Here is a 21,186-nt window from a genome sequence, read left to right on the forward strand (position 1 = left end):
GCATTTATGAACCTGTGCAATTAGCCTATTGTTATATCTTATAACCCATGACAAATGCCATTTAATACCTTAATATAGCAATAACTTTCATTGGTGCCAAGTTCTCATTTAAGCTACTCTGTATCCCTATATTCACAGAGACTAAATCCAATGATCAGTCAGTAGCTACCTCCTTGAGATTGTTAACTGAGCTCCAATGAAGAATGAAAAAAAGGGGAAATTTAAAAAGTGCTAGCTATTTTTAAAAATCATCAAGGTGAATTAATAAGTTATTTCCAACAATTTTTAGAAGTTTTATGTGTTTGAAATTAATGAAGAGAAATTTGTAATATGTTGAAATTGTAGATTAGTACTTTGATGAAATCAGTTTCTCCTTGGATTGTGTATTCAATATTCTTTGTTTTTCAGCTTACTATGACTCAGTTTTGTTAGGACTTAAAAAAATAAATAAGTAAATACTCAATATCTTAAAAGAGGTTTTCTTGAACTTGTGTGATAAGCTTAAGATGATTATCTAGTGTAATTTTTAGGTTAAATAGTATGTGTATTTATAGGATTTTTAATATACAATGCCAATTTGCTCCTCAGAAATGTATAACTTACTTTTGCAAGAGTGGGTGATATTCCTTTAACTCTTGCCTTTTGGGTAAATGAAAAAGAATATTAAGAACTATATTATTATAGTTCTGCTAATATTGGCTGTCAACATTTACTATATAGTGCTTATTAGGAGCAAGAACTATGTTTTTTTGTTTTGTTTTGGTTTGGTTTTTTTTAGAGGAAAGAATCTTAAGCAGGTTCCTCATCTGATCTTATGACCCTGAGATCATGACTTGAGCCCAAATCAAGAGTCAGACACTTAACTGACTGAACCACTCAGGTGCCCTGGACTACTGTTCTAAAGCACTTTTTGTAGATTAGCTCAATTAACTTTCATCAAAACCTTATCAAGTCATATATTAGTTACCTGTTGTTGTGTATCAACCCAAAGCTTTGTGGTATGAATGGTAAACATTATCTTACATTTTCCTTGGGTCAGGAATTTGAGAGAAGTAATGATCAGGCTATTTATGACATTGCAGTGAAGATGTCAGTTGGGACAGTTACCTGTAGACTTAACTTGGGCTGGAAGATCTGCTTCCAGTGTGGTTCACTCTTTACTCACGTGGTTGGCAAGGTAGTGCTGCCTGTTGCAGAAGACCTCAGTTCCTTACCCCTTGGACTTTTCCTTGGGACTACTTGAATGTCCTTATGTGGCACTGGCTTCCTCCAGAAAACATTGACTTAAGAGCAAGGCAGGAGCCATGGTACCTTCTGTGACAGCCCTCTGTGTCTCACCCTGTTACTTCTACAGTTTCCTATTGGTTACACAGCTTAGCCTATTCTGTGAATACCAGGATATGAGAACCACTAGTGCTCCAGGAGGCTTGCTAGTGTAGGTAGATTTTATTAGTATAGTTGACTTTTGAACATGTGTTTGAGCTGCATAAGTCCACGTATATGAGCATTTTTTCCCAATAAATACAGTACAGTACTATACTGTAATTTTTTTAGTAACTCTTTCTTTTATAATTTTTTTAGTAACTCTTTCTTTTCTCTAGCTTACTTTGTTGTGAGGATATAGTATATAATACTATAATATACAATATATGTGTTAATCCACTGTTTATGCTTATTGGCAAGGCTTCCAGTTAATGGGAGACTATTGGTAGGTAAGTTTCAAGGCAGCCAAATGTTTTTTTTTTTTTTTAATTTTTATTTATTTATGATAGTCACAGAGAGAGAGAGAGAGGCAGAGACACAGGCAGAGGGAGAAGCAGGCTCCATGCACCAGGAGCCCGATGTGGGATTCGATCCCGGGTCTCCAGGATCACGCCCTGAGCCAAAGGCAGGCGCCAAACCGCTGCGCCACCCAGGGATCCCAAGGCAGCCAAATGTTATATGTGGTTTTGCCATCTATGCAAACCAGTTGGTGCCCGTAACCTCTGTGTTGTTCAAGGGCCAACAGATGAGGAAACGAAGACACAAAGTTATTAATGAAAATGTTGATGATGCCATACTAAGTGGTGGAACCAGTGTTTTAATTCATATTCTTTGTCTCCAAAATGTGTGCTGTTAAGAGATATGTAGTATTGTCACTACATTCATTTTAATTTTCAGTTTTTTTATTACTAACAGATTATTTTCATTTTTCCATTGTTTATTTAATTTATGTGTTCATTCATATATAAAATACATCCCTGTGCTCTTATTTTCTACAGAAATGACTATTTTTCTTTAAGTGAATTATAGTTTTTTTCATATTCTAAAATTATGAACATTTTGACATTTTAAAAATTGCTTTTTTTTCAGTTTGCAAGTTGTATTTGGATTGCATTTATGGTGCTTTTAACTAACAAGTTTTATCTCTTTTTTTTGTACTTTTGTGCTTTTTGCCTCTAGATTGTCCATGAATTCATCTTTTAATACTTCAAATCTGTTTACTTTTCCAAAAGTTACTTTCTTTAAGGTAGAATTTGTAACAATCTCTAGAATTATGCCATTAAAGTAAAAAAGAGTGTGTGAATAGTGAATTATGGAAATGCTCAACTTACTTGATTTCTTAGAATTTGTTGATATAAATATTATGTTCATATCTGTTTGGGTCTGTTTGGTGGAAAGTTGGTGGTATTGAGGAAGAACACCCAAGTAGGCAAGGACTCAGTTAGATATAACATTTGGCTCAATTACCCATTAAATCTAACTCCCTTTGAGGAATTCCTTTTATGTTACATGTGTCTCTGGTAAAACTGAAATTTCAGTCTTCTTTTGTACTTTACTTTTACTTTGTTCAGATTGTTAGATGAACATCTAGTTGACATTAGCAACCATCTATCATCTTCATCTATCATCTGTCTATCTGTTTTGTGCCATTACAAAAGCAGCTATCACAGATTACACTTGATAACTATAAATATGGCTATGGGTTGTCATTTGCCTGGGAGGATCAGGTAAATTGTAGTGTCTTCCCTTATTGGTGAGGGAAAAGTATGCACTCATATAAGCTCATATATCCACTTATTCTTTATTTTATAAAATAAAAATATTTACTAGGTATGAGACTCTATAGTTTACTGCATTGCTACACTGTGTTACTTCAATCTGAAGTTTATGTTTTTATAAGACAGAGTTAACTATATGTATTTGTCTAATATGATACTAAGCATAGTTACCTAAAGACTATATGCTAAAGGACATGGGATTTGGACTTATATCTTGTGACTCCAAAACTAATGATCTTTTAAGTCAAGCACAGGACAACATTTACAACATTTTCCTACTTTATCATGCATTTTTTACAAGTGCTAAGCTACTATATTTTAACCTTCATAGAATGCTTGATTCAGAAGATCCACTTTCCACTTTAAGTGACAAGAATTCCCTCAGATTTTTGGAATGAAAGAAATATGTAATGGATTATATACCTGGACTTTGACATCATCCCACATATTTCCAGTCTTATTTATACTCTACAAACCTCACAGTATCCAAACTCAATCTTCCTTGTTTCTATTTTGCTTATTCAACCCAGCCTAAACATGCTCCTTTTGCCTCATGAAGGCTTTTAATGCAGTGCTATTCAGAGTGTTGTTCAAAGATCAGTTTCAGTCTGCAGACTTTTGCTAGGCTACAAGATAAGTACAGCGATTGAAAGTAAGCATTTAGCAACTTTGATAGCAATTTAACATCACTGAGACATCAAGCGCATAAGTGTGTTGTCTCTTTGGAAAGCAAGTAGACTCATATCAAAGGTAAGACTCATAGGTGAGTCATGCATGGCACGAGTTCTATACCAGTCATGCATAATAGAATGCATATTTGTCTGCAATGGGTTGGAAATTAAGAAATCGCACAAATAGCTGAAAATAAATTTAAAATGCGCTAAAGCATCATTGGTGTGGATTCTAGCTGGGCTTTAACCTTTCTTTCTTTTCTTTTGCCTTCTTTAAATAGCCTGAAGTCTATGGGCTGTCATTTCAACCAAACTCATATTATTATACTAATTTCCTTTGTTTTTGTTTTTTTATGGCTCCAGATTGAAAAGAAACATGCACACAAGCAACATCCTACATGGATGGATCCTCTTTTCCTGCTCCTTGGCTGAGCACTGCTGGAAAAAGAAAATCACTTAGTGGGTCAAATCCATGTTACCATTAACTCATTTGGGCAGCTCAGAGGCCCTTAACAGGGTGGATTTTTTTCTTATCAAAATACTCTCCTGCTCGTACAGTTACAATTTCAAACTTTATCTTTCTAATTCCCTTAAGCCAATACATGAAAATTTACTGGGATGCCTGGGTGGCTCATGATTGAACATCTGCCTTTGGCTGAGGTCATGATCCAGGGGTCCTGGGATTGAGTCCCACATCAGGCGCCTGCTTCTCCCTCTGCCTCTGTCTCTGCCACTCTCTGTGTGTCTCTCATGAATAAATAAAATCTTTTTTTAAAAAAAAAAAATTTACTCAAATTTTTGGCTGCCATATTTTCCAAATGTTGCTTCATTTCCACTTATCACTTCCCACTTTCCTAGTATTATAATACAATTTCCTTCTCATCTCTATGCCAAATCTCATTGCCGCATACTCTTGTCAGCAACCTTGTAATATATTCTCTTTAATGCTTAGACCTCTTTTTGTTATTGTTAACTTCCATAAAAATTTAAATATTCTCCTACCTCTTTACCTCTGTTTACTTTCTTCACCATTCAAATAATTTATTCTTAATTATCCTTAAAACCTTAGCTTAAACATCATTCCCTTGGGGATGCTTTTTTTGATTTGCTCCAGGGCAGGAAAGGTGTTCTGTATCCCTTTAGAGAACCTTCATTCATTTGTTTGGTAACATTTATCACAGTATAACCGTATATTTGCTTCTAATGAATCTAGAGATCTTTCCAAATCCCTTTGAATCACTGACTTAAATCATTTTAGTCCTGCTGCAATTTGTGTGTGTGTGATTGTGAAATAATGAAATTGATTTCAAAGTCAAGTTTGACTTCATTCCTTCCAAACTGCCTCATTAAATAATGGGTGTTTGGGGGACGTAGTGGTTGTATTTTTTCAGTCATCAGTTTAATTTAGTGGCTTTTTGAGTCATTTGTCCATCTGGTAGCAAGCAATAATCCTTAAAGTGGGTTCAGGAGAGGGGAAACCACTAGAATATATCACTTACTTTAATGCTTTGGTTAACCAATGTTAAAGTTGTAAAATTTTTCTAGAGTTCTTTATCAGTAGTTTGAATTTAAATTAATGGGTTTAGGCAAGTTATTTTACCTCTGTACATCTGGTTCCTTATTTGAAAATGGTTTATTTATTCATGAGAGACACAGAGAGAGAGAGAGGCAGAGACACAGGCAGAGGGAGAAGCAGGCTCCCTGCTGGGAGCCTGATGTAGGACTTGATCCCAAGATCCTGGGATCATGACCTGAGCGGAAGGCAGATGCTCAACCACTGAGTCACCCAGGTGCCCTTGAAAATAGTTTAATACAATATACATCATAGAGCTTTTGTGAAGTTTTATAATATATATATACACACATGTATAAAAACACATATACATATGTATCACTTAAGATAAAAGCTAAAATATTGTTTGGTATTATTACTGTTAAGATGGTTCAGTAACTGTATTCTTAACTCTCATGACATCAAATTGATGAGCTAGTGAGGAAAGAATAATTTTGGTTAAAACCTAAAGAAATCAGAGTTATGAGGACAATAATTTCTTAAAAAATATTAAAACTGCTGTTTTTCTGACATGTTTCAAAGAAAGAGAGGTTAATAGAATTAAAATGTTTTGCTCTAGAATACAGGGAACTTGATTCTTCTTTTGAGCATTTAATTAGTATGATACATTTAAAAAATTGTAGCATTAAAATAATGCGAGGATTCAAGGAATTAGAAAATCAAGCAAGCTTTTTCTACTCTGTATTATTGAGGTGCAATAACTTTTATAGGATATTGCCAATCTCAAATGGAGCTATGTTTTATATATTAAGTATTCTTTTATTTAAATCCCGTGAAACTGAATGACTTTTAAAGGTTTACTTAAATCTATTCTTAGACATTTAGCAGTTGAATGGGTCAACTATCCTGGAATTGGCAAAAGTCTCTGCTGTGTGCTCATGCATGGGTGCATGTGCACAGACACATCACACACACACACACACACACACACACACACACATTCGCCAGTCGGTTATTTTATTGATTAAAGCAACAGGGTCAAAATAAAGCTCAATTGTTAGAGATTATCCATTTTCCTCTAAGGAAAAATAAGCAATTTTCATAGCAATCGACCCACTCATGCTTATAAACAGTCTGATAAGCAAAGGATATGTGAGAGATTTTATAACACAATTTGTTCAGTCAGTCTGTGTAATAAACTTTTCCGCACAAAATAAAAACAAATAACACTCGGTTTTAAAAAAATTATCCTGTTTTGTATTTCTGTTTAAAAGCTCTTTTCCAAAGGATATTTGATTTCTGTAAATCACAACCCTGTGTTGGCTTAGTGCACTTTTCACTGTTGTTACTGCTTTCCAAAGACCTGTTACCTAGCAACTGCATGGAAGAAGCTTCTAGTATTTTAAATCATACAAGAGCTTGGAAAATACTGAGGCAGACTTTAAAAAAAGATTCTGACTTGTTAAAATGTAATTAACAATTTTATTTTCCATAAAGTAAAAGGGACTTGAAAATAGGTTTGATTCATATATATCTACAAACTTTTATCTTTAGTTATAATGGCTGATTTTAAAAGCCTTTAAATTAAAAATAATAAACATAACAATAAAAAAACCAAGAATCTCACATAATCCTACTATTTTAAAAGTCATAAGTTTTGGAAACTTGCATACTCCTTGAAGTTGTTACTGTTAATAGTTAGATTCTTGCTCTCACAGTTTTTTGTGGTTATTCACACATGCTTATTCACACAGACATATGAGTATATAAGTGTACCTGCAGAAGTCAGTATTTTTACAAAACTAGGATCATGCTTTAATTTCTTAACAATAAATTTGTGTTATATTGTTTTTTACTTAAATTTTTAAAATATATTATTGGCATTATTTCAAGATAGTTTATTTAAATTTGTTCTTAATATGCATTATTGTGAGGATATAAAATACTTGTTTAGAATTCTAATCAGCATTTCATGCTCATTGAGAACTTTTCTTCCCAGAAAATCCTATGAGGCATATAGTATTATTATTCACATTTTAAAAATAAGGCAAATGAGGCTCAGAGGGATCAATATTTGCCCATGGCTTGGCACGTGCAGTGGTGACACCACTTGATCTCATGTGCTTATGCTTCAACAGCAAGCCACAAACAAGAAGGATCTAAATCAATACAAATACACAGAAATTTTAAAAGGATGAGAAGATATGAGATGCACATAATTTTGAAATTATTGCTTTCTTCAACCAGGGAGGGAAATTAGAAACAATAAAGAAAAAAATGAACCAATTTTATCATTGCTAAGGAGTTATCTCTGTCAGTATAATCAAAATGGAGCTTTTGCCATTATGTGGTTTCACCAACAAGAAGGAAAGAGTTCAGGGAAAGTGGTTTTGCCCACAGAAAAGATAATACAGAAACCGGACAAACCTAGTCATGTGACCATATTTAACTAAAAGGAAGCTGGAAAATGTAGTTTCTACCTGGGCAGCCATGCACCTAGCTAAAATTTAAGGACGGGTGGGAGGAAATAAGGAAGAAGGAGAGAATGAATATGGGTGATAGTAGTTTCAGCCACAATTCAAATCCTTATCTACCTAAGTATTTATGTACAATATTTTCCTTATATATTGAGAGACTCATCCAGTATTATGAATAATATTCCACAGAGCTATATCAATTATTGCACCCAACTTAAAATCCAGGACATCTGGATACTGCAAAGTCAGTTCTAGAAGTGGCTCCTAAGGGTCTGGCAACACACACACCAATAAATTAATTAACTGCCTCCACCTCCATTGCATATAATATAAAATAGTGAAACAAGATAATTGTAATAAAATATTGGTGTTTGGAAAACAGAAGAACTGGAGACACACAGCAGTCTTTGGTCCATAGCAATGATGAAATCCTGTCAGCATGGCAAAGACTGTGTAATAAATTCCTTATTAGACATTCTACTATTAGAGTTACTCCTTTGTCTATTCATAAGCATGTCTCTTTGTTCACTATTCTCTTTGGCCACAGGGAAATTTCAAATTGGAGCAGATTCCTTTTATTCCTTTCTATGTGTCAGTAATTGTGCTCAAAGTTCTTCTCCAAGAACTTTCTTAAACCTACTTAATTTACTACTACTACTTTGTTGCCTTGTTCATATCTCCTATATTGTAATGGCAGCTACCTTGGCATCATCTAAAAAAATAAGTTTGAATGGGAAGGCAGTAGTTTGATTCTTGCTACAGGTCTGGTTTTATTGGTCTGGGAGAAGTCTTAATGGAAGGCCTCTGACAAAGACTCTGAAAGAGGGACACCTGGGTGGCTCGGTGGTTGAACGTCTGCCTTAGGCTCCCTGAGTGGAGCCTGCCTCTCCCTCTGCCTGTGTCTCTGCCTCTCTCTCTCTCTCTGTGTCTCTAATGAATAAATAAATAAATAAATAAATAAATAAATAAATAAATAAATAAAATCTTTAAAAAAAGACCCTGAAAGAGTATCATCTCCTGCTATATAGTTCACTTTTTGATTCTGCAACTGTCCACTTTTTGATTCTGCAACTGTCCAGATTCTTTCTTGGACACTTGATTTAGCTTTCTGGATTTCAGTAAATAATACCCTGCTTAAGAGAGCTTTATTTCTCTCTCTCTGCTTGCAAAGTGATCAGTTCTTACCTCAGATCATCTCTCTATGCATACCTGATTAAAATCAGCAGAGTGCTGCCAACACACATTAGTATTCTTGTCCTTTACAAACATGTCTCTAGACATGCTTCCATAGATATGGAACCACATAGACATGTGGTTTCTGCATACAGAGGAGAAAATGGATAATAAGGAAAAATAGCAATTTCTGTTACAGATACAATTCTCAATTATGCATTTTAATATACTTAAATTTTATATAATTTTACTAATGTTTTTAATTAGGAAATTATTTGATAAAAATTGGCAGTTTGGGGCTTGGAAATATCCCAAAAAGGAAATACAAGCAGATGATTAAAAAATTGAGCTGGGGCAGCCCCAGTGGCGCAGTGTTTAGCGCTGCCTGCAGCCCAGGGCGTGATCCTAGAGACCCTGGATCGAGTCCCGCGTCTGGCTCTCTGCATGGAGCCTGCTTCTCCCTCTTCCTGTGTCTCTGCCTCTCTCTCTCTCTTTCTATCTCTCTCTGTGTCTCTATGAATAAATAAATAAAATCTTTTAAAAAATTTGAGCTGAAAAGCACTTGGTCTTCTAGTTCACTCACTCTTTCCAATACTGTGGGGTCGTTACATTACATTACTGTGTTAATGACATTGATAGCCATGAAAATGATTCTCTCAATGCCCTAGACTTGTGTACCTGTAATTTCCCTATTTTGAATGTTCTTGTTCACTCTCCTATATCAGCACCCGCTTCCAGAGGGACATTCTGCAAATGATGTCATTACTTGTTAATGTGACTCCTCCATAATCTCTGTTCCTGATGACCTTATTTCTGACCATGGTCAGTTTACATCTGTTAGCACAGAACTCCAACTATCCTTTGACTACACTTGGGCTTATAATTAATTGATTCTACCGGATGTTTACCATTATTTACACCTGCATATCTTGTCTTTTCTTCTTAACCTGTTTGACTTCCAATTATTTTATAATTCATTACTTTAATTCCTCCTCTGTTCATTGACCTTCTGTCCATTAGTTAGAGTTACTTGTCAAAAGTCACTGGTGGTGAATTTTCTCTGTCTCCTTGGCAGAAATGGTGTTTACTTCAATGCATTTGAATATGGCCTGAAGAAACAAAATAAGCAAAAGACAACCCGCAGAATCTTCCCTCTTTAAATTCACAATCCTTGATTTCTTGGGGTTGGTGAGCTGCCACACATCATTCTGTGTTTCTTTGCTCTATTTACTATTTCATTCTCTTAAACAACCATGCCATATTTTCTCCTTTTACTTCCAAACTCTTCCCTAATCATCATTTCCACTGACTGCACAAAGAAAATAGTACCATAGGAATAAAAACAAAATTTTCATGAATTTCCACCTGTACATCTACCTGCCAAGTTGCATGTATACCCATATGTTCTACCTCCTTTACCATTATAGATGAGCAATTTTAGCAGCCATGTGGCTGAGCAAAGTCATGAGAAGGTGGTGTATTATGTTAGTAAGGTTACTCAAATTCTACCAGTCTATGAATGACATTTTAAGGAATTTGAAATATATCTTGTAAGCTTTAGGATTTGTGGAAGGTCATTAATCTATTTGGCTAATCAAACAGCACTGTCCAGTTATTGGTGTTAAGGGAAATGTTCCATATTTACATTGTCTGATATTGTGGTCAGTTACCACAAATATTATTGAGCACTTGATTGCTATTAATATATGGCAAGTAAGATGGAGGAACCGAACTTTTATTTGTATTTTATTTTAATTTATTTAAATTTAAATGGCCATATGTGACAGTGGCAACTCTAATTGGACAGCACGGTTTTAGAAAGTAGTGAGGGAGTAGTGAGTAGAGAGGGACAGAGAATCTCAAGAGTGGAATGCTGAAGAGTTGGATGACATGAAGAGCAATTAAGAGGCTGTTGTATTTGTCTAGTTGAAAGGTAATCATAGTTTGAATAAAGATTTACAATCCCTTAGCTGTAATACCAAAATCTAGAAAATTCTGAAAAAAAGGGGAAGCAGGAAAGAAAGAAAGGAAAGAAGAAAGGAAGAAAGGAAGAAAGGAAGGAAGGAAGAAAAAGAAAGAAAGAAAAGAAAGGAAAGAAAGAAGAAAGAAAGAAAGAAAGAAAGAAAGAAAGAAAGAAAGAAAGAAAGAAAAAGAAAAGAAAAGAAATTTCTGTTGGTAGTGAAATCTGACTTGACCTGAAATTATTTGGTTGCAATTCCCACACTGAAATTTATTTTTTCCACTTAGTATAAATATTCTCACATAGCTGCAGAAATAGTAGTATTTTAAAGCAAAGGTTGCTCCTTAGATGTATTATGTAGGGTTTACATTACAAAGGGTTTACAAAGAAATTTTTTTTTAATAAAAGCTGATATCTGGTGCTTAACAATTATGGATAAGGATTGGAAGCCTATAGCTAGGCTTCCAGGAGGTGAGGAAAGTGGGAGAGATAGAGATTTTAGTGGTATGATCAGTAAATCTTGGCTTTCATATGACATTGGGAAATGAAGGGCAAAGTAGCAGGAAAAATATTTTTCAGTTCAGGTTAGGGGATAGTGATTAGTATTTTTAAAATGTCCCAGGAGGGGCATGGATTTGATCTTAAGTGGAGAGGTCTAAAGATATATTCAATTCTATTTTACAAAGTAGGTTTAAATTTTGTACAAATTTGTAATTTATGCAAATGAAGATTATTATCTAGTTGAATATTCTATCATATTTCATTTTGCTCTGTCAGTCATCCATATTGACTAACTCGATTTCTTTTTTATGAAAATAATACAGATTTTTTTTAATCTAATGAGGAATCCCATGACATATCAAATCTTTTATCTAAGGCAATGATTTTCAACCAATCTGATCCAATATTGTTTAATACAGTAAGCTAGAGGAAAGAAAATGTTATTTTTTAAAAAAATAAGTTAAGAGAAGATATATTTATAGTACGTATTACATTTACTGAAAAAAATCTGTATAAGTGGATCCATACAAGTTCATACCTGTGCTTTCACAGTCAGCTGTATAATAAAACTGTGTAAAACATAATATGTATTTATGTGTAATGTTGCCTCCATTAGTGTTGATGGGCTAATAGACACTGCAAAAACAATAAAGAAAAAAGAGAGAGACAAAGACTTTGTTATCAGGTCCTTGATTTTTTTTTTTTTTTTTTTGTAAATCCTGAGATGTAACTGTAGCAATTTCTTCTACAAAATGTAAAATAAAAAATTAACAAATAAGGAAATGAAAGAAAAAGAAAAAACAATGGGCTTTTTCATACGCTAATTCATAAAACCATTAGTAAGTTTATTATTTATCTATCCTGAGCATTTGCTGCACCATTTCTCCAGTAATCTTTCGTTTCTTTGTAAGTGATGCTGGGTATGTGCTCATTTTTAAAAATATATATTTACTTATTTGAGAGAGAGAAAAAGAGAGCAGAAAGGGGAAGAGGGAGAGGGACAGAGAATCTCAAGCAGACTCCATGCTGAATGTGGAGCCCAATGCAGAACTTGGTCTCACAAGTCTGATATCATGACCTGAGCTGAAACCACAAGTAGGTCACTTAACTGACTGTGCCTACCAGGTGCCCCATGTGTTCATTCTGTAGACATCCGACTCACCTAAAAATTCAACCTTCTATTTCTTAATGTAGCTAAAATTATTCTCTGGAAATATTTACTTTCCTAGAACTTTACACATTGTCTTCATTTCTTTTTTTTTTTTTTTTTTAAATTTTTTTTTTTTTTTTTATTTATGATAGTCACAGAGAGAGAGAGAGAGAGAGGCAGAGACATAGGCAGAGGGAGAAGCAGGCTCCATGCACCGGGAGCCTGATGTGGGATTCGATCCTGGGTCTCCAGGATCGCGCCCTGGGCCAAAGGCAGGCGCCAAACCGCTGCGCCACCCAGGGATCCCCATTGTCTTCATTTCTAATACCAGCTATAATTGTTTACTTGGGGAGAGAAGGGGGAAAGTGTTTTCCAAAGTAAACCATATCTTAATCACTTCTCTAAAATATGACCTCTGTGGAAAATTGGATATCTGGCATCTGCACCCTCATCTCTGTATGAAAGTAATGGACGTGGGCTGAGTACCATCACCCCCTTTAATGTGGCCTGCAACCTCTCATGCACTGCTATCTTTAGCACATTCTTTGTTTCTATGTCACTGACTTCAATCAACATTTATTATCTTTCCCAATTGAATCATATCATCTTTTGTGTTTATGACTGTGGGTCTTGAGGTCAAAGTACAGTTTAAATTTAAATGTATTTTAGCATTAATTTTTATTGCCTGATATCATAGTTGTTTTGATTGTACAAAATCTGAGTGTTATGTAAATATGGTCTACCACGTCTTTTAATAATTCTATGTGCTATGTGACTATGAATTTGATAAATCAGTAATGCTTTAAATCAATACGACTGCATTTCATACCATAGAATTATCAGTGTTAAAGGAGACTTTATACAGTCTCTGATTTATTTTCCAGATTGCACCTCCTACCTATCTACATCTCACCTCCTTGTATAGATGAGATATAGGAAAATTAAACATTTTGCCAAAGTCTGCCTATCTCATTAAAGACAGAACTGTGCTACAGTCTCCTTTCCTCTTGGTCACTTAACTCAAAATATAGGACCCTCTCATGAAACAAACATTTTTCCTGGGGAAAATTGCACATGTAAAAACATCTCTAAGATAAATGTGTTTATTTGAAACTTCTGTAATTTTATTTGCTGTTTTATTTCTCATATTAAAGTACTACCATCCCAAGGTAAATTATCCTAATTTACCTATTTTATTTCAAACAGATCATGTTGTTTGTGAAGAAGAGTTTAAATACGCCATGTTAGCTTTAAACTGTATATGTCCAGCAACATCTACACTTATCACACTACTGGTTCATACCTCTAGAGGGCAGTAAGTATATTTTTTCTTTAAGATAATGCATTTTAAATTATAAAAAAATAAATGCAGTTATATGATTTAGAAGCACAGTAAGCCAAGCTATATAGCTAGATATGTACCTATACTTGTATTTGTGTGAGTTATCTTCATCTGACAGATAGTTGGAGAGATAGATAGACAAATACAGACCTGTTAAAGGATGTGTGTGGGGGGATGGGTTCCAAAATGTAAAGAATTGACAGTGATTTGTTGTCTTTTCTAACTCATCTTGACATAATTTGTTTCATCCAAAATTCTAAGTGTCTATATCATTTGTTAGGTCTAGGATTAGAGTACTGTTTCTATTTCGTTTCTTTTCTTTTAAGATTTTTTAAAAATTTATTTATTCATGAGAGACACAGAGAGAGGCAGAAACACAAACACAGAGAGGGAGAAGCAGTCTCCATGCAGGGAGCCCGACGTGGGACTCGATCCTGGGTCTCCAGGATCAGGCTCTGGGCCAAAGGCAGGTGCTAAACCTCTGAGCCACCCAGGGATCCCTGTTTCTATTTTGAAAATACTTAGCAAATAAAATTAAAAAAATCAGGATGAGACAATCATTAGTATGAGAACTTAAAGTCATTTTTTTCTATTCCCAAGGTAAGTTTTTATTTCAAAGCTATATATACATGATGATATATATATACATATATACATATAAAATTAAAATTTTACAGTTATTATAGAACAACAAAGTACTTGACAAAAATAGCAAATGTAGTATAAAAGAAATTACTTTTTAAATAAGCATTTCAAGGTAGATGAGGGAGTGTTATATCATCATACCATTTTGTTCTATGAGGAAGCTTGTATTTGACTTGGATGATCAAAGAAAATATAATCTGTGAACGCAGTCCCCACTTTTATTTGAAGAGACAAATGCTATATTGCATTTTATACTTTTTCCTATTCCTTATTTGGTATTTAGGTAAAATGTTGACTTTCTAAGTAAATTTTACTGTGGTACTTGTGGAGATGATTATTTAAATTTGGTAAGTTAATTGGTAGTTATTTAAATGAAATACCAAGTCAAATAAATAAAAAAAATGGATATTTTTGTGGATTTATTTTTTAAGTTTTTAAATTTTTAAGTTTTTTGAATTTTAATACTAGATGGAGTAAGTTGCTAATTGGAAAGTAGCAAGTACTCTTCAGTATTTTCAGGTAGATTTAATCTCTTACTTCTAATTATGTCTCTACTCTACTGAGAAGTAAGATTTTCCAAGGAACAATTTTCTTAAAGTTCTGAATGAAAATATTTCTATTTTATGCATTCACAAACCTTTAATTTGTGCAAATGGAAAAGATGTAACAGGATTATGGGAATAAATTGTTTTTCTTTGAAACATTTTGATGAAATTAAATAAAATACTGAAAGTGATTTTAACACCAATTAATGGAACATTCATAAAACTTACCACAGGATTCATTATTTTGCCATGCCATCTTTGTCATAGCCATACAACTTTAGAACTATCTAGTTTCATTTTATTGTTGTATAAATTATAAAATGAGGCTCATCAACACTAATATACATCATTAATTATAGACGGGTTAAATTGCACTGCTCAAGTCCTAGTAAATATTATTTATTGGCATACAATATTGCCCTAGTGAACAAATTTCACTTGATATAAGTTGAAAAAGCATTTCAGTGATCCTTAAAATAGAACTTTTTCCAATATACTTTAATGAATTTTGCCTTATTAAAAAAGAAAGTAATGTTGTCGAAGACATTGTTACTACATATTTAAGGATTTTCCATAAATAAGATTGACTATCAAAATTACTTCACAATTAAGTATCACAATAATGTTACAGTCCACCAGATTAACTTTCTTCATAGCAATTTTATTGAGCCATAATTCACATACAATGCAAATCACCCATCTATAGTGTACAATTTAATGTTTTTGGCATATTCACTGACTTACGCAAACATTACCACTCATTCCTGAATCTTTTCATCACTCCGTATTCATCACTACATAAAGAAATGCTCCACCTTTTAGTATGACTACATTTTCCCCCAGCCCTTTCAGCCCTACACAATCGCTAATCTACCCTGTCGCTGTAGATTTTCCTATTCTGGACATTGCGTATTGCATATAAATGGAATCATCCAATAGGTGCTTTGCTTTTTGCTTTGGTTTGGTTTGGTTTTGGACTGGCTTCTTTCACTTGGCATCATGTTTTTAAGGTTCATGCATATTATAATTCCTTTTTACAACTGACTAATATTTCATTGTATGAATATTTATTTTCTTATTCATCAGCTGATACGTGTTTGGGTTGTTTCTAGCATTGTGAATAAGAATGCTTTTAATATGCATGTAAAGAGTTTTATGTGGAAGTATGCCTTCATTTCTGTGGGGGATATTGCTGAGTCATATGGTAACTTTTTTAGCCTTTTTTTAGGAACTGCCAGACTGTTTTCCAAGAAGACTAACATTTTGTATTCTCATCAGTGATGTAGCAGGGTTCCAATTTTTTTTCACAACCTCAGCAACACTTGTTATTGTCTATGTTTTTTATTATAACCATCTTTGTGGATGCAAAATAGTGTCTCATTGTGGTTTTGGATTTTGTTCCATTGATGGCTAATAATGTTGAACATTATTTCATATGTTTTTTGGACATTTCTATATTTTCTTTGAAGAAAGACCTATTTAGAACCTTTTCCCATTTTTTTTTACCTTTGCCCATTTTTTAATTGGGTTGTCTTTGATTATTGAATTATAAGAATTTTTGTATTTTCTAAATTCAAGAACCTGAATCAGATATACACCATCACTGGAACATAAATAACCATCTGAACAGATCACTCAATTTTCATATCTAAGTATTTTATTAAGTATATTGTTGGACTAAGCATTAGTATCAAGTCTTCTGTATTATGCATTAATTGCAGCTATAGTCAGGATTCACTTATTAACAGAACATGTTTGAAATTTTGCCCTTAAGCATCAGCATAAATTAGAGAGCTTAAATTTTTGATATTTAATAAGAGAACAAACTTGGGAACTGAATTAAATACTATAATGGGAAAAATGTTGAATACTCTAAGAAATGTTTTATTCCAGGATTATCAAACCCCCAACTGAAAACAAAGCATACAATAATGCTAAAATTTCTCCATTAAAAAAGGGGAGAGTAATATTATTAAAACTTCATTTTATGATAAGTGGTGATTTTAACTAAAAATAGTTGATATTCATGAGCTATTGTGTACTGTATTAGTTGATAAAAAGTGAAAAAAAATAGAGATTTTAGGATCCAACAAGAACAAAAATAAATATAATATATAACCTGAAATAGTCTAATTTAAAAATAAATCTATTTTATTTTATTTTTTATTTTTTAGTGAGTTCAATAATTTATCAGTTGCATATAACATCTAGTGCTCATCATTATCATGTACCCTCCTTAATGCCCATCACTCAATTACCCCATCCCTCCACCCCCTTCCAGCAACCCTCAGTTTGTTTCCTATAGTTAAGAGTCTCATGGTTTTTAAATAAAGTGTTATATAGATTATGGGTATTGAAAGAAAATAATAAATATGAGTTCTAAAACAAATGAGAAGAGTCAAGAGTTAGAGATAAAAAAAAATCAGCTCTTTAGTGACAGAGCTGCTTTAGTGTTCACAATACTCACTGTGACAGAGTTCACAGTGATAATGGAGTTCCTAATTTGGCTCTGGAAATAGACTTACCAGCTTCATCCTTATCTTAGTTCTCTGCTAGCCAGTGGAAATGAAGACAAAGATAGAAACCACATATTAAGGATGAATTGCCTACCCTTGGACTTTTATATAAGGAGAATATTAATTTTGACAAGTGCTGTCTGGTAGTTTGGAATCTCTAAGCAACTTAGACAATACCTTGACTTATAGAGCCTCCAAGGCTGATTAGCTCTCTTGAGATCTTACATTTTCTTTTCCTATATGTTAATATATTCATTCCAGTTCTAAGTGATTTGTATGTTGTAAAGTAAGTTGTAGATCACTTCAAAAAAGTGTTCCCCTTTTATTCCTTGAGAGTTTACTCTGTATTTTGGCACTACAATTTTTCCCCTTCACTTAATTCATTTACATTTGAGTATTCAGTGCACTTGGCAGTGGTGTTTCTTATTGTTAAATAAATTAACATTTTTATTTATTTGTCAGTTTCATTAGAAAAATGAACAGGAGATTGTTCTTTGGACAAAAATTGCTATTGACTGTTGAACATAGACCATGATGATTTTAAATCATCATGAATTATCTAGGCCAGTTGATAGACATTTAACTGATCATCTTGATGACATTTCATCCTTATCAAATATAAATTTTTTCTTTTCCTTTGATTCACTTTTGTGAAAATTATTATTTCATTTGTTCCATCAAAGAGGTTGTATATTTGGTCTCAGTGATAATGGGAAAGAGAGAATTGATAGGAAATATACTGCAAAGTTAGAATTTACAGAACTTGGCTACTGGTTAGATACGAATATAGAAAGGAGAAAAAAGAAAATCTCCCACAGTGACTCTAGACAGTAGAGAACTATAAAATGTGGAGTTTGGCAGAAGAAAAAGGGAGTTTGATGTGTATATATTTGCTTTCTAATCAGATATAACTGATGGAGGGAATTACTGCTTCTCTTGGTTCCTGAGGTGGTACAGTGCTACTGAAGTTCAGTAGAGGTGAAAGTAGAAATAGTGGGGATTTGGAGAAATGATAACTTAAAACTTTTTCTTTGGAAGTTATTACTTTGAGGTTACAGATGGAAAAAAAGGAAAGCAAATACAGTATCGTGTAATAGAATAAAAAGTAATAAGGATTTCTAAAGAACACTGGATAGTTAAAAATATAGATGGTTTAAGATGGATGGATGCTGAACAAACAGATTTAGTAGGTTACTGGTCTCTGAGAACTTCTGAGAAAACAATTTTGAACAGTGGAGACTTTTTTATTTTGAGAAAGGATGAATAGACAAAGAGAGGATAAGAAAGTGAAGCCTGGTTGAAGGCTGCTATTTCATTAAGTTTGTCCATGAAGATGAGAAAGAAAAATAATGAAAGCTGTATTGCACAGAAATGTCAAGGCAAGTTTTTTTCTAATTATGTTTGCATGTGCATCTTTGTGTATTTAGCTGTTTGTTTTCTGTTTGCTTTTAAAGTATAATTCATAGGGTAGTGCCAGTGAGGAGACAGAGATTGAAAGTATAATCAGGAGGTAGGTGATGTGATCCAGAGACTGTCTGGAATATCCCTACTTGGTAAGGAGAAGAATTATTTATTCATTAGGAATAGGTAAGGAAAGGGGTAATTTACAGTAATTTTATTTATTCATAATAAGAATATTTCACTGGTTAAAAATATATTCTGCTCCGTATAACATAGTATGATGAAAAGTAGGAGTGGTATTTGTTTTATAAATTAAAAGTCTGGGGAATAGCATCTAGAGCATTTGACTCAACAGTACACCTAATTCTTTACATTTTTAAAAAATTCTAACATTTTTGTCCATACTTAATCCTGATGTACATTTTGGCTGAACTTCATTCTCAAGATCTGTCCTTATAATCACAGAATGTCTGCTTTGCTATTAGGCTAATCTCCTTCTAGATTGAAAGAAGGGGGAATGACAAAGGGCCAAAGTATTGCCAACTGAGACTATTTAAAGCTTTCCATGAAGCCCAACAATTGCCTTTTAATGTCTTAAGATATAGTTGATTTTGCATATTAGAATATTAGCTTGATTCTAGTTAAGTTAGCAATGTAAATAATTTTAAATTAGAAAATTTATATACATACTTTATGTACATACACATATATACACATATTTATTTAAAATTATATGTTTACTCTTAAAATAATTAGGTGATATAAGAATAAAAGATAAATCAAAGGATCTTATGTGGGGGTATATTGAATCATGCAAATAATTGTGAAAGCTTAAGTTTTATGTGTGAAATACAAAGATAGTTGCTTCTTATTAGAAGCTCAAATCTGGTGATGCAAACTTAATACTATTAAAAATATTATTAAGTATATCTGTAGTATAGTTGTCAATTATTATGGCCTTTTGATAGTTGGCCCTTTACCTGAATTTTAATGTAGTATGTGAACCAAAATGAAGCATATTATTATAAAGTACATGATTCAGAAACTTCTCTCATTAAAGCAGCAGCTAAAATTGGACTTTCTGGGAACTGCATGTCTTAATCACAACTTATATTCCCTCTGTTTGGTAGTGTTTATGCTGTAAATGGGGCTCATAAATTTAGGGAACTGTGACAGAGATGGAAGATCACCAGTTTCTGGCAGCTTGAAATGGGTGACTGACTAACTGGCAAAGTTAACTAACACTGAGAAAATACATACTCCATTTCATTCTCAATCATTTTATATGGAAAATTTGATATAATATTCTCATCCATTACTTTATTCATTTATTTGACAATTATTTACTGAATGCCTGCACTATGACAGAACCATTCCAGGTGTTGTGGTTTCAACAAGGAAACCAACAGAAAAATTCCAGCTGTCATGAAGCTTTTATTCCAAATGGGGAGACAGATAAAAAATAAATAAGTAAAAAAATTTAACATCTTGGAAGGTGATACCACAATGGAAAAAAAGCAGAGAAGAACAACAGGGATTTCAAGGATGTAACAGTGTGTCCAACTTAAGTAATATAGTGATGGAAGACCTCATCAAGGAGTTGATATTTGATCAATGACCTGATCAAGTTCAGGTAGTGAGCCATGAGACATTCTGAAATACGAGCTTTTCATGCTGAAGAAAAGACAAAGATTCAAAGACAGAAGTTTATCTGATGATTTGAGAAACAGCAAGTAGGCCATTGCAGCTGAAATGAAGGGATGAGAAAGGTAGTAAAAGCTGAGATCTGATAGGGAAACAATGGTTTTCTAGGCCATTATAAGGGCGGTGCCTATCACTCTAAAATGAAAAATCATTGAGAGATTCTGAGCAGAAAAGTGATAGAATTTGAATAATAAGAGGGGTGCCTGGATGGCTCAGTTGGTTATGCATCTGCCTTCAACTCCGGTCATGATTTCCAGAGTCCTGGGATTGAGCCCCACATCAGGCTCCCTGCTCAGTGGAGAGCCTGCTTCTCCCTTTCCTTCTGCCTATTACTCGCCCTGCTTGTGCTCTCTCTCTCTCTCTCTGTCAAATAAATAAAATATTTTTAAAAAAGAATTTGAATAATAAGAGAAAAAAACACATTGGCTTCTTAGTTGAGCAAAAGCAAGTAATAGTTTATGGGACTAATCTAAGCCAGAGAAGTAAACCTTGTCTTGGGCAAGGGCACAAGTATGGAAGTGATTAGAAGTGCTCAGATTCTAGATGT

General features: G+C 33.5%; 1 protein-coding gene across 9 annotated transcripts in view; it reads left to right on the top strand.

Annotated features, from left to right (window-relative positions):
- KCNT2 (potassium sodium-activated channel subfamily T member 2) overlaps positions 1-21,186 on the top strand; it is a 375,554-nt gene that overhangs the window by 220,389 nt on the left and 133,979 nt on the right. For all 9 annotated transcript variants that reach the window (XM_049106879.1, XM_049106880.1, XM_025421037.3 and 6 more), the window contains one exon: positions 13,693-13,801. In XM_049106879.1, the coding sequence (XP_048962836.1) occupies positions 13,693-13,801 (109 nt within the window). The remainder of the gene's footprint in view (positions 1-13,692; positions 13,802-21,186) is intronic.

Source organism: Canis lupus, chromosome 38 (genome assembly GCF_003254725.2).
Source record: "Canis lupus dingo isolate Sandy chromosome 38, ASM325472v2, whole genome shotgun sequence".
Classification (NCBI taxonomy): domain Eukaryota; kingdom Metazoa; phylum Chordata; class Mammalia; order Carnivora; family Canidae; genus Canis; species Canis lupus.